This window comes from Lithobates pipiens, unplaced genomic scaffold (assembly GCF_037356315.1).
Source record: "Lithobates pipiens isolate NorthernLeopardFrog02 unplaced genomic scaffold, aLitPip1_a1.2 Scaffold_18, whole genome shotgun sequence".
Classification (NCBI taxonomy): Eukaryota; Metazoa; Chordata; class Amphibia; order Anura; family Ranidae; genus Lithobates; species Lithobates pipiens.
Genome location: NW_027507758.1, coordinates 66,644,418 through 66,658,353, shown reverse-complemented (window position 1 = coordinate 66,658,353; position 13,936 = coordinate 66,644,418). Strand labels below are relative to the sequence as shown.

The window sequence follows — 13,936 nt, the reverse complement described above, 5'->3', positions numbered from 1 at the left end:
GTTGTATACCCAAATTTTTAACTTTTACCTACAGGAAAGCCTATAATAAGGCTTACCTGTAGGTAAAAAAAATATCTCCTAAACCTGTACGGTTTAGGAGATATTCCCCTCGGTATGCGCCGCTGACTGCAGCGGCGCATGCGCACAAGGGGATTCTCGGCCTGAAAATCTGGCAGTGGCCGGCCGGCCGGGAATTAAATCTCCCGCGCGCATGCGCGGGAGTGACGATATCGCGGCTCCGGCCACTCACAGCGCCGGAGCCGCGATACCCGGAAGAAACGCAGAGGGAGCATGTCAGCTCCCTCGGCGTGGATCGGGCCAGATGTCGGGGCCTCGTTCTAAGGTAAGTATTTCATAATGAGCTAGTATGTGGTGCATACTAGCTCATTATGCATTTTGCTTTGCAGGTTTAAAAAAAAATAAAAAAAAATTGCGGGTTTACTACCGCTTTAAAAGGCTATAGAAGTGCACTACTAGCTGCTGCTGTTACTGTTCTACAAAACCATCATGGCCGACCTATGATTCGTAAACAACATGGCCGCCAGACACGGCTTTTCATGTGCCCAGTACGTGATATCATTACAATGGTAATTTTTAGCAGGGGTTCCTTGAGACGGGAAAGATATTTCAAGGGTTCCTCTGTATTGAAAAGCGTGAGAAAGGCTGCTTCAAGCCTTTACAAATGAAAAGGAGTAGTGGTAGTACCCACAATAACCAATAACAGGCCATCTCTCTGCTCTCTCTGCCTATCAGCATGATCCTTCTCAGCATGTGATTGAAAATCAGGTACCGCCCCTCTTATTCCCAGTCTAGGTTCTGTTGTGCAAGGTATTTAAAAGAAAACTAAATTGTCGAATGAAGGTTACAACAACTTATACTAGTTGCATTTGATAATGCATTTGCTTTTTTAAATAAATACAAAACTTCATTTATTGTAGATGTTTTTTTAAATCTCCCATGTAGCCCTAATCTAATCTAATTAGGCCATCATTATACATTCTGTGTGTTTACAGTGATTATCAGAGTATTACAAGTACAAATCTCCTTTTTTCCTCCAGCTTTGTTTACTGGATCTTCGTGTTCTTTGTCAACGCAGTTCCTCCTGCAGGATCACATGGCGGCACACTATCGAAATCTCCATTCTGCAAAAGGTATAAGGGATTCTGGGAAATCCGAAAATGTATCTAAAGCCAAGAATGTGTTTTGTGTATTTTTTGTTTTAGATAGAGAAGAGAGTATAAAACGCATGTTTTTTTTAATTATTTCTGTCTCATTGGGGATATTAATATTGATGTCTTTTCTGGAAAACACAACTGGAAGGTTGATAGTTGTCACCGGAGCAGGTGTGCTGGAAGATTTCCTCTTTTCCCGATATCTGATAACTAAACATGTTATCAACTTTTGGCTTTAGATCCATTTTAAAGCTGATGTCTAACCATTTTAGCACTGGAAGGATTTACCCCCTTAATAACCAGGCCATTTTTTGCGATACGGCAATGCGTCAATTTAACTGACAATTGCGCAGTCATGCGACATTGTAAACAAACAGTTTTACATTTTTTTGCGCTATAAACAAAAAAAGACTGACAATTTTGAAAAAAAAACAAAAGAATATTTTTTACTTTATTTTACTTTATTTACTAAATAAAATAAAAAAACAAATTTCTCCATCAGTTTAGGCCAATATGTTTTCTTCTACATATTTTTTGTCTACAAAATAGGGGATATATTTATGGCATTTTTATTATAAATTTTTTTTTTTACTAGTAATGATGTGTCCAGGGATTTTTTTTTTTTGTGATAATGCGACATTTCAGCAGATGGATTGGACACTTTTGACTCTTCCCTGTCAGGGAAGGGGTTAACACTAGGGGGCGATCAAGGGTTTAAGTGTCCCCTAGGGAGGTGTTTCTAACTGTGAGGGGAGGGGACTGACTGGGAGTAAAGAGAGATCACTGTTCCTAATCACTAGGAACAGACGATCACTCTGTACCTCCCTGTTAGAATGGGGATCTGTTTGTTTACATTGACAGATCCCTGTTCTGGCTCTCTGTGGAGCGATCACGGGTGGCCAGCAGACAATGCTCTTAAAGCGGCCGGCGTACACCTACAGCAATTTGCGCAGTCGAGCCAACCTGCCGCAGTGTGATGATGGTGGTTGGTCAGCAAACAGTTAATCTGCTCATATTTTACTATGCCAGGTTCATCGTTCCCCCACCATCATCATACTAATTCAACTTTTAATTACAATCTTCCATTTTCATGACATACTTTGATTTAGACCCGGTGATGAGACATAATAATAATATAACATAAAAAAATATAAAAGCCTAAAAATGGCAGTTCTGGCCATTGCAGTGTACAGAGATCTTAAAGCACAGCTTGCATATCTTCCCAAAGACAACTTGGATGGAAGAAAAAAAAAACTTCAGTGCATCTTTAAAAGTCCTTTAAATGATTAACGCTAATTTTTAAAGTGGTTGTAAACCTCAAGACATGAAATATGAACAAAGCATATCCTTCTATAGTGTGTATTTGTCTCACTTAAGAGCACTAATGCCGCGTACACACAACCGGACTTTCTGGCAGACCAGGTCTGACGGTCTTCCCGACGGACTTTCGGTGGAGTTCCAACTGACTTTCCGAACGAACGGACTTGCCCACACACGAACGGACTAAAGCCCCATACACACTATCAGATTTCCTGCTGATTTTTTCCTTCAGATTTACCAAAACCATATAATATGAGGTCAAACCTTAGGAGTTTCAATTTTGTATGCAATCAGGCAGGCCCTTGCACTACATGGTTTTGGTAAATCTGAAGACAAAAATCAGCAGAAAATCTGATAGTGTGTATGGGGGTTAAGTCTGTTCATTTTGAACGTGATGACGTAAGACGGGACTTAAAAAGGAAGTTCAGGGGGCGTGGTCTGGACATGGCCGGGTGAAGACGTGCTTCTGCTGAGCTCCCGGCCTCCTGGTGTCCACCCTGGCTATCTACTATCGTTGTGACCTGTAAAATGTCATCCAAGAAGCGGGCCACTCAACGGACTAAACAGAAGTGCGACCGAACTCCCGGATCCCAAGTCTCCGGTGAATTGCAGAGGCTGTTCCACCGCGCGAGTGCGGCGCCCTCGGGACCCAAGATGGCGGAGTCGCGTGGCCTAGACTCTCCAGCGTCGGAGGTGATGGAGGGACCCTCCGGGTCCGAGAGATCGCAAAGCCCGCTACTGTACCCGGGCTCCCCGGCGGCGCCACCTATAGACGTGAGCGACTCCGTAACTTTACCGGTGTACCGGACGGACCCGGACTTGAAGGCCATCTTACAATCACTCCCGACTAAGGCTGACATTGAGGCGCTTGTTGGGAGAGTGGAAGCGGCACACAAAGCGGAGATCGCAGCCGTCCGCCAGGAGGTGCAGAACCTGGACACCCATGTTGCAACGGGGGAGCGATCCACGACCTCCCTGGAGCAGCGGGTGGCTGCTCTCGAGACGCAGCAGCAGGACCATTTTCATGCGGCGGTGGAGATGCAGCTACGAATGGAAGAAATGGAGGACAGGGGACGCCGGAACAATGTGCGGCTTCGCGGCCTTCCGGAGGCCACTGGGCCGGGGGATCTCCTGGCCACGATCACAGCGATATTTAGGCAACTTGCGGGTGATCAACTCCCGGACACGGTGGAGATAGATAGAGTCCATAGAGCCTTAGGCCCTAAATCCTTGGATCCGAACCGACCCAGAGATGTGTTGTGCCGTTTACACCACTATACACATAAGGACATTATCGCACGCAGAGCCTGGGAGTCGGGCGACTTTGACTTTGATGGGGCTCGGATTAAGATCCTGCCGGACATCTCTAGACCGACCTTATACCGCAGGGCTTTATTGAAGCCGCTTCTGGATTTGGCCAGGCGCTGCAATGCCACTTATCGCTGGGGGTTTCCTATTTCTGTGACCTTTCTTAAAAATCAGCGCTCCTTTATGTTGCGGACACCGGAGGCCCTACCTGAACTTTTCACCTTCCTCAAAGCTGACCCTATTGATGTCCCGAATTGGCTGGCGTACCTGCCCCGTGTGCAGGGACGCCCAGCGGTCTCGAGATTTTCTGCCCCGCTGCCGCGTAGACCACAGAGGGGGAGCCGACGTCCCAGAGCGCTCTCGCAAGACAGCGACCGGGAGGCCTAGACTGCTTCTCGCCTGTTGCCTCTATGACACCATGTGACTTGCTTATTTTGCTTCTCCCGATCCAGTGATGCTCGGCCCCTCCCACCATATGTACCTCCGGACATTCTGCGGCGGATCCTGCCTTTACCGACCTCTACTAGACGACCTCGCTGCTGCGACCGTGGACCGCCACTTCCCTTCACTTGCCGGCTGCGGCAACCTGACCGCCTACTGATGATGGGAACGACGTTCAGCTCTTGGAACACCTTCGCCCCGGCGGAACTCCGCTCTGGACCATCCTTGGGTGGTTGCGGTGCCTGCAACGTCCGTCGGCAAGCGGGAGACCGCGCAACTATCTATGGCTGTCGCCCCGGCTCCTTGACGCCCTCCACAGGTATTGCTGCCTTTCGACACTGTACCGGCTCTCTCTCTACTCTGGGAATGTAATGGGTGCCGGGCGACCTCACCACCGCGTTGGCGGTCTTCGGGGGGGGAAGGGGGGGGGTATGGACTCCTGCTGTTCCCCTTCGAGTTGGATGGGTTACCTGTATATGAACCTGCTATGCTCCCGCTGCTGTTTTCCTGCCCAGGCCGTGAAGTGCCTTACATTTTTATGATGGGGGGACGGAAGCCATGGGGGGGAGGGGTGGCGATGTGGGGGTGTCGGGGCGGTGGGGAGACTGTTGGGAGCACCGCACTCCTCTGTTATGGTTTCCTATGTGAACTGTGCCATGTTTGGGTGACAAGAGACACTGCCTCGCATGATATCATAGGACTTGTTGGGGATGTTTTGGCTACTACCTGGGTCTCGATCTGGAAGGTCCTGCCCTACTCTACTCGTCGGTGCGGTCATTGGGGTGACTTTTGGAGGTGAACTGCAGGTGCTTCCACAACGTGGGCTATCCTGCTGAGCTGGCAGTGACTTTACCTGTACTTGTCCCTACGGAGGTCCGCTGCGGCAGGGGAGGGGGGAGAGGGGATGTACTTACCGGGTTTATATGCAGTGAAGCTTTGTTTCCTCCCCCCCCCCTCCCCCCCCTTTTTTTTTTTCTGGTCGGGAGACACAGCTGTTGCTGGTGTTACGGGTAACAGAGTATTTTCATTTCTCCTCCGTTTCTTATGTTTGTTGTATGATGCCTGCTCTCTACATTACCCTGCTAGTATGTTTACAGGTTGCCAGATGTTATGTTATGTTTTATTAATATGTATTGGCTGGTAAGCTTCTTCTCGCCGAGGTGGACGGGGAGGCCGGGACCTCACTCCGGTCTTTTGTCTGCCCCCACCCCACGTAGGCCGTTGCGTTACCCCGGAAGTCGGGGAGATACGCACACGAAGACAGTGTCTTCACCTTAGTTTTCATTTTTGCCCCGTCCCCTAGACAGGGTGCTGAGGTGTTATCCGGGCTTAGCCCCCACCTCGCTATCACTCATCCTTCCCCCTTTTACCTCCCTACCCCTCTTACCTCCTTCCAACTCCCTCCCGCACCCCCTACCTATTCTTTCAACCCCTACCGTCTCCACGCGTTCTCATCCCTAGACATCTACCCCAACGCAGATCTCGGGCTCCTTTCGGGATTTCTATATGGGTCTCTATAATCTACCGGATTCTTCCCGTAGCCAATCACAAATAACCGAATACATCACAAACTCCCAACTCCCCACACTTACGCAGGAGACACGGGTTCTTCTGGAAGAACCCATCACCCTCACGGAACTACAAGTGGCAGTCAACTCACTGAAAGCGGATAAGGCGCCTGGGCCGGATGGTCTTACCGCCCAGTACTATAAAACCCTTTTTCCAATACTGGGCCCGCGGCTGGTGACCTTTTTTAATGCCCTAGGGGCGGACACCTCCTTTCAGGGAGACACTCTGCGGGCACACATATCTCTGATACCTAAAGACGGGAAAGACCCAAGCCACTTTGGTAGCTATAGACCGATCTCCCTCCTAAACCTAGATCTGAAACTCTTCTCCAAAATAGTGGCCACCAGACTAGCACAGCACATCCAGTCTCTCGTCCATCTGGATCAGGTGGGTTTTATACCTACCAGAGAGGCGAGAGACAATACCATTAAAGTGTTAAATTTACTCCACGTTGCAGAAGCCCAAAAAATCCCCTGTGTATTGGTCAATACTGATGCTGAAAAAGCTTTTGACAGGGTAAATTGGCGCTATATGTTCTCTGTCCTTCGCCACATAGGTTTGGGTGATAAAATGTTGAAGTGGATCACTAACATCTACTCAACCCCTACAGCTCAAGTTAAAGCTAACGGAGTTCTCTCGAGCCCCTTCCCCATTCGAAACGGGACGAGACAGGGATGCCCCCTGTCGCCCCTGCTTTTCGCCCTTTCTCTGGAACCGTTTCTATGTACTATTCGAAATAACCCTGATATATCAGGAATAAGGTTAGGCACCTCTCACTACAAAATATCGGCGTATGCAGATGACCTTTTGTTCTCCCTGACCAATCCAAGCATCTCTCTACCGAACCTTCTCAAGGAGTTCCGCCTGTATGGTGCGATCTCCCACCTGAAAATAAACTTTACTAAGTCCGAAGCGATGGGCATAGCAATGCAGCCCCGTACTCTCTCTGACCTGCAGACCAATTTTAGTTTTAAATGGACCGACAAAGCTTTGACGTACTTGGGTATGAAAATTCCAGCTACTATTGCCCGGACATTTGACCTTAATTTCCCATGTCTGCTGACTAAGTCTAGGTTACTACTGGAACAGTGGCACGGAGGACTGCACTCCTGGTTTGGGAGATGCAACCTCCTTAAAATGTCCATCCTACCCAAATTTATATACCTCCTTCAGGCCCTACCCATACGTATACCGCCACTTTTCTTTAGGCAAGTACAGTCCCTCTTCACCAAATTTGTCTGGGCACGTAAGAAGCCTCGACTGCGCCACGCGCAGCTGATACTTCCCAAGCATCGGGGGGGCCTAGCACTTCCTGACATCCGCAACTACTATCTGGCGTCCCATTTGGGAAGGATCGTTGACTGGAGACGTAACGGGGCAGCCAAACTCTGGGTTCAGATTGAGCAAGCACAGACCAATATACCCTTAAAAGGAGCACTGTGGTGCTATAGGGACCTACCGTCACCTCTGAAACTGCACCCCCTCATTGGGACGACGCTGAGAAATAGTCATAGTGCCGCCACCAAAGCCTCTCTTATCTCGACGCTCTCCCCCCTGCTCCCCATATTAGGCCATCCGAGTTTTGAACCGGCTCTCCGCTACTCTACCTATGCAGCGTTAGTTGACTCCACACACGACCATGTAGCCAAATTTGTGGTGGGGGACCGATGGCCCTCCCTGACAGAACTCACGGAACCGTCGGGACCATACTGTCTCCCGTTCTGGCCGGCCTTACAGTTACACCATTTCCTACATTCACTTCCACGCCCTCGGGAATTCGCACAGCATCTGACGTCATTTGAGCAACTGTGCTCGACAACGGATCCCCTGACCCATGTGTTGTCCCAGACTTATGCCCTCTTATCCTCACCTGTGGACCAGCCTGATTTGCCCTGTCTGATCAAATGGGAGAGGGATCTTGACTGTCACTTCTCGACGCTACAAAAACGACCCGCATAGTTACTCTTGCCCTCAAATCTTCCCTTTGTACTAAAATTCAAGAATCCAACTTCAAGATCCTTACCCGTTGGTACCTGACCCCCTCCAGGCTGAGCAGATGCTACCCCTCGTCCTCGGATCGGTGCTGGCGCTGCAATGAGGAGGAGGGTACACTGCTGCATATGTTCTGGTCTTGCCCCAGACTGCGGTTGTTCTGGGAGGGGGTGCGTCGCATCTCTCAGAGGTTTGCGGCCTACCCCATCCCGGTGGATGCCGCTTTCTTTTTGCTGCATCTCTCAGTGACACCCTTTAAGCAGTATCGGAAATCGCTTATATGCCATCTGCTAAACGCAGCTAAGGCATGTATCCCCCTTCACTGGAAACAAAGCTCCCCCCCAACAGTGGCACACTGGCTGCGGAAAGTAGAAGACATACGGAAATTGGAAGACCTAATTCTCACTTCACAACACAAACAAGAACAATACAAAAAAACTTGGGACATCTGGTGTTTGTTCATATTCTCCGCTGAAGGACAGGCCTTGCTTAAACCTTGATTCTCCCCCGACCCCCCCTGTGGGCCCGATGAATGCACCACCGCCATGTCTATTGGTTATTCCTTCTCCAGTCTGTCAACCTCTTCTTTTCTCCTCTTGCTCCCCCCTCCCCCCCCCCCTTTTTCTCTTTCTTCTCTTTTCTCTTTCTCTTCCCCTCGTCTGTCCCCGTCTCTCCCAGGTTCTCCTCCCCTTTGCTCCTCCGGCAGCTCTGAGTTTTCTCCCCGTGGCTAGTGGGGCGAGACTCAGATGTGGTACCCCGTTCCTGTACCTCCTCAATGAGCTTTCACGCCCACGGTTTTTATTTTGGACGAAAGCAAGGTTATCCTGTGCACCCCTCTGTTTTAACATGTCTTGCTCACTGCATTGATTGGATTACTACTATGTTTTTCTTTTTTTTTGTATCACATTGTTCTTTGTATTCCGGGCTCTATTTGTTCTGATTGTTATTTCTGTTTGTATTGGGGGGTATTTTTCTGCCAGAAATAAATAAAATGTATATTTAAAAAAAAAAAAAAAAAAGGAAGTTCAATAGTCATTAGCCAATAGCTTCCCTTGCGTCGTATTTGGTCCGTCAGACCAGCATACAGACAAATGTTGTTGTTTTTTTATAGGAATTGAGTCCGTCGGACAAATTTGAAACATGTTCTAGTCTAGATGCGTCTGATTTTTTTAATGAAAAATTATCGTATTAGCCCACACACGATCGGATTGTCCAACAGACTGATTCCATCAGACCTAGTCTGGTCGTGTGTACGCGGCATAAGTGTAATTCCTGCTTGGTTCCTCTGCTATCTGCCTGAATCACTTATGACAGAGGAGGGATCTCCAGCACACAGCATGTGATTGACAGCATCAGCTCTGATTTAAAATACACCCCCCCCCCCCCCCCCGCTCCTATCCCTGCCATAGTAATCCATGCATGAATGGATAGGGAGGGTGACAGTTTTGATCAACTTTGGAGGCACACCCTGGTTGTTAAAGGAGTTGTAAAGGCAGAAGGTTTTTTTTATCTTAATGCAGTCTATGCATTAAAGGAGAAGTCCAGCTTGAACTCATTCGGCTGGGCTTCTCCTATGGGTCACAGGAGTGCAATTCGTTTTGCACTCCTGTAAGCCATTTTCCGCTCTCTGCTGACGTCACCAATATCAGGCCAGGCACCGCATCATCCTGACTCTGCAAGTCTGGATCCGCCAGGTGCCTGGACTGATGGACATCTCAGCCTCTCAGCGATCCGCTCCCGCCCCTCAACAGCTCAGCACTCCAATGATCGTGGAGGAGCAGAGCGAAGAGTTGCTGATTAACAGGCAGCAGCTCTCTGCTCTGGGAGGTGAGGGAACCGAGCCATCGGCGATGTTTGTTGGCTCGGTTCTCAGTGAAGAGGCGGTGGGGGACAGATGCAGTTTCCACCTAGGAAAGTATGATTATGAGATGTAAAAGTGAAAGAAACGATTGGGCTAATCTGTGAAAAAACCCAAAAAAGAGCTGCTACATACGAATGTGACAAAATTCATGCAAAAAGGAAGTAAAAATGTAGCGCTAGAACAGTATTAGTGTACTATAAATTACATAAACAACATGTGCTCATAACACAATGTAAAGATAACCATCAGCCTGAATAAACAGGTCAATAATTAAACATAAGTCCAAGAAGAATAGTGTAAAAATAAAATGAGTCCCAAAAGAGAGTCAGTCCCAATACTTGGTAGGTCTACCACAAACACAATGGTTCATGGAAAGAAACAGCAGGTATTTGGATGGACATCTGAAGGTAATGACATCAATAGTATGTTAAAAATGGATACTCTTACCAGAGCCAATGGACCTGTGTGTCAGCGACTAGACGTGGGCGCCGTCAATAAATTTGTTTCGTTCTGTTCCGTTACGGTTTGTATTAAAGTTAATTCGTACTTCGTATTTCGTGTCCGAAATTCAATTTCAATTCGTACGAAATACGAATTGCCATTAGGTTCTTTAACCTGTACGAACGTTCGTTACGATGAATTTAAAGGCAAAAATATACCTCAATATGACAGTCGATGCTGATGGAAGTTTGGTTTTTATCCGAAATACGAAATTCCGTTGAAGAATTTCCTATCTGAAATATGAATTTTGGTTAGATGAGGGGCTCCCACCATCCATGTGCTGTGCTGACTTCCTCCTGGGGATTCGTAAACAAAAGTTTGTATTTCGTACAAAATTCAGACGCATGGCAATTTGTATTTTGGATCCTCCCGAATGTACGAATTTAGGGAAATTGGTACGAATTTGAGATTCGTACGAAACGAATCGCACATGTCTATCAGCGACACCAGATCAAACGAGCATAAAGGGATGGAGCCTCGATCATACAAGAACAGTGCGGCAGGTCACGGATGATCCCTCCATCAGTGTAGACCAATCTGTGATGTCCTCAGGAAACGAAATCCTCTCACGATGGAATCCAGAAGGTAAGGGAATGGCCACCAAACAATATATCACCCAAAGGGAATCAAACAGGCTCATAGAGCAGGTGATATGTAAAACAAAAGGAACAAGGACTTCTAATGGTGCAGGTCAAAAAACAAGATGGCTATTTATTTCTCCGCTCCCCATATTGCTTTTTAATATCATGATAACTATTTTATTTGTATTTTATTTTTTTGTATGCTAGTTTTTATGAAAATAAATAGCCATCTTGTTTTTTGACCTGCACCATTGGAAGCCCTTGTTCCTTTTCTTGAGGATTTTGTTTCCTGAGGACATCGCAGATTGGTCCACACTGATGGAGGGAACATCCGTGACCTGTCGCACTGTTCCTGTATGATCGTGGCTCCATCCCTTTTTGCTTGTTTGATCTGGTGTCGCTGACACGCAGGTCCATTAGCTCTGGTAAGAGTATCCATTTTTAACATACTATTGATGTCATTACCTTCAGATGTCCATCAAACTACCTGTTGTTTCTTTCCATGAACCATTGTGTTTGTGGTAGACCTACCAAGTATTGGGACTGATTCTCTTTTGGTACTCATTTTATTTTTACACCATTCTTCTTGGACTTATGTTTAATTATTCACCTGTTTATTCAGGTTGATGGTTATCTTTACATGTTACTTGTGTTATGAGCACATGTTGTTTATATAATTTATAGTACACTAATACTGTTCTAGACACTAGGGCCGCGTACACACGGGCGGACTGTTCGCCCAACTAAGTTCGTCAGACAATCCGACAAACAGTCCGTTCAAAATTTGCATGAACGGACTTGACCACACACGATGAGCAGACAGTCCGCTGAAAGCGTGCGCGATGACGTGAACGGCACGTACGACGGGACGAGAAATTCGACGTCCAATACACTGCAATGCAACCTTCGGCCGTGTAAATCCTTTCTGAGCATGCGCCAAACTTAGTCTGTCGAACTAGCCTACACACGAGCGGACTGTCCGCTGAAACCAAGTTTGGACGGACTGTCTTACGGAAATTCCGTAAGACTTTTTCAGACTGTCCGCTGAAACAGTCCGCTGAAGCCCACACACGAGCGGATTGTCCGCTGAAACACTGTTCAGCGGACTAAGTTGGGCGAACAGTCCGCCCGTGTGTATGCGGCCTTACGCTACATTTTTACTTCCATGATTATGTGATTATGAGAAAAAAAAAAAAAACATACTTTTCTTTTAAAATTAAAAATCTGTGTGCAATAGCCCCCCTATTACCGGAGCCCCATCTCTATCCAGTGATGTCCACGAGTGCCTCAGCCGTCCAGGACACTCCTACTGATTGGCTGAGACACAGCAACAGCGCTACTGGATCCTGCGGCTCTCAATCAAAGTCAGTTAGCCAATCAGGAGAGGGAGGGGGTGGGGCCAAACAGCAGCTCCGTGTCTGAATGGACACATAGGGCTGCATCTTAGCTCAGGTGCCCCCAAAGAAAGTTGCTTACTGTGGGGGCACTCGACAGGAGGGAGGGGCCAATATCAGCAAACCTGAGAACAGGAGGGTCCGGGCTACTCTGTACAAAACCACTGCATAGAGCAGGTGAGTTTAACATGTTTATTATTTAAAAAAAAAAAAGGAGCCAGCACCCACCGCCATCCTTAACAACCAGAAAAAACATGGTTGTCAAGGAGCAAGCATCTGCCGGAGTCCTTAACTAATAGGGTGTGCCTCCAAAGTCGGACAAAACTTGTTAAAGCAGAGTTTCACCCATAAAAATAATTTTACATAAAAGTGCAGCAAATAACATAACAAATGACATTTGGAGATTTTTTTTTTCTTTTACTTACCTTTTAATCCCTGTTGCTATGTTGTCCCTTGTAATCTTCCCCTTCCTCACCACGGCTCCTAACGTAACTTCCTTCGGCTCCCCTGTTCGTTACTGCTCCTGGGAGATGTATGTCATCATTTCCCAGGAGTCAGTGGGCAGCGCCGAGGCCTTTCGTTGCCATCACAATGGGATGGGCACTTCCGACTACGCCGCCTGTTGTGATGGCAACCTGTATAGTTTACAGCGCCGCTACGTGATATTACTGTGCATGCTCGAGAACGGGTGGTGCATGCTGGGAATACAGCAGCGCCATATCCCAGAAGAATATGCTTGTGAGCTTCACATGCCCACAAGCAATATGGGAACTGTCAGGACAGGATCATATAAGTTACTTTTTTATCTTAAAGCGGACATCGAGCGGCAACATTTTCAAAACACGTGAGTGGTATATGTCTATGTTCTGATCTAAGATATGCATTTAAAAAAAAAAAAAACATGTCGTTGGAACCCTGCTTTAAGGAGCACCCAACGCTGGCTCCCACCGACTGATAACTCAGATTCGTAGCTGCTGATAAATAAACAGAGGGGAGGAGCCATCCGGGTGACACCCACCTTATGACATCATCGACCCGGCTTGAGCCAGTGTCGGGTACAGACGTTTTTTTTCTTTGTTCGGGTCGGCGGCTGGCATTCATTGTGAACGAAGTTAGAAGCTGATTGCCATGCACAGCTGCACCAGATTCTGGGTGCTCCAGTTTTAGTAAATCTCCCCAGGTGTGAGAAGCTCACAGTGTGCGGTGAAATCAGAGTAAGCAATTTCAGTACAGGAGAGGAGCCCATATAACAAAGCTGAAGGGAAGGCCGGAGTTCAGCTTTAAATAATAGTAGATACAAATGTCAGAGAAAGTATCAAATCAATAAGTCATCCAGGGAGCGATGATAAAATAATCATGAATTAGGCTTTTTGTGCATTCCAAATCACCCATTCTCTCACATCTATCTAATAATATATTTAAACTCTTCCTGTTCTCATGTCAGTCGGTGTGCAGATTTATCAGGCTTTGATTTTTAGCGGTGTGTAATACCCCTGATACACCGCCAACAGGCACTTTCTTGTTATAACAGACATCATGAAATAAGAATTATCTGATGAGGGATCTTTAGTTTTCAGCAATGTTAGTTTTTCTCACGACACCTTGTTGAATCTATGCCATGAAGAATGAAGGCAGTTCTGAAACAAAGGGGGGTCCAACCCGGTACTAATATAGTGTCCGGAGAGTGTACATACTGTATATGAAAGTTCTTTTACCTGCCACAGGATTTCTATACATGTCCACCCAGTCCTGGGATTTACACAGCTCTGCTACACAGCACAGACTTGCTTGGCTGGG

The 13,936-nt window shown here is 47.2% G+C and overlaps 1 protein-coding gene across 1 annotated transcript in view; it reads left to right on the top strand.

Moving 5' to 3' along the window:
* Positions 1–13,936, top strand: part of LOC143986675 (spermatogenesis-associated protein 7 homolog) — a 273,557-nt gene that overhangs the window by 94,149 nt on the left and 165,472 nt on the right. Inside the window, exon 3 of the mRNA XM_077485081.1 lies at positions 1,059–1,151. Within this exon, the coding sequence (XP_077341207.1) occupies positions 1,059–1,151 (93 nt within the window). The remainder of the gene's footprint in view (positions 1–1,058; positions 1,152–13,936) is intronic.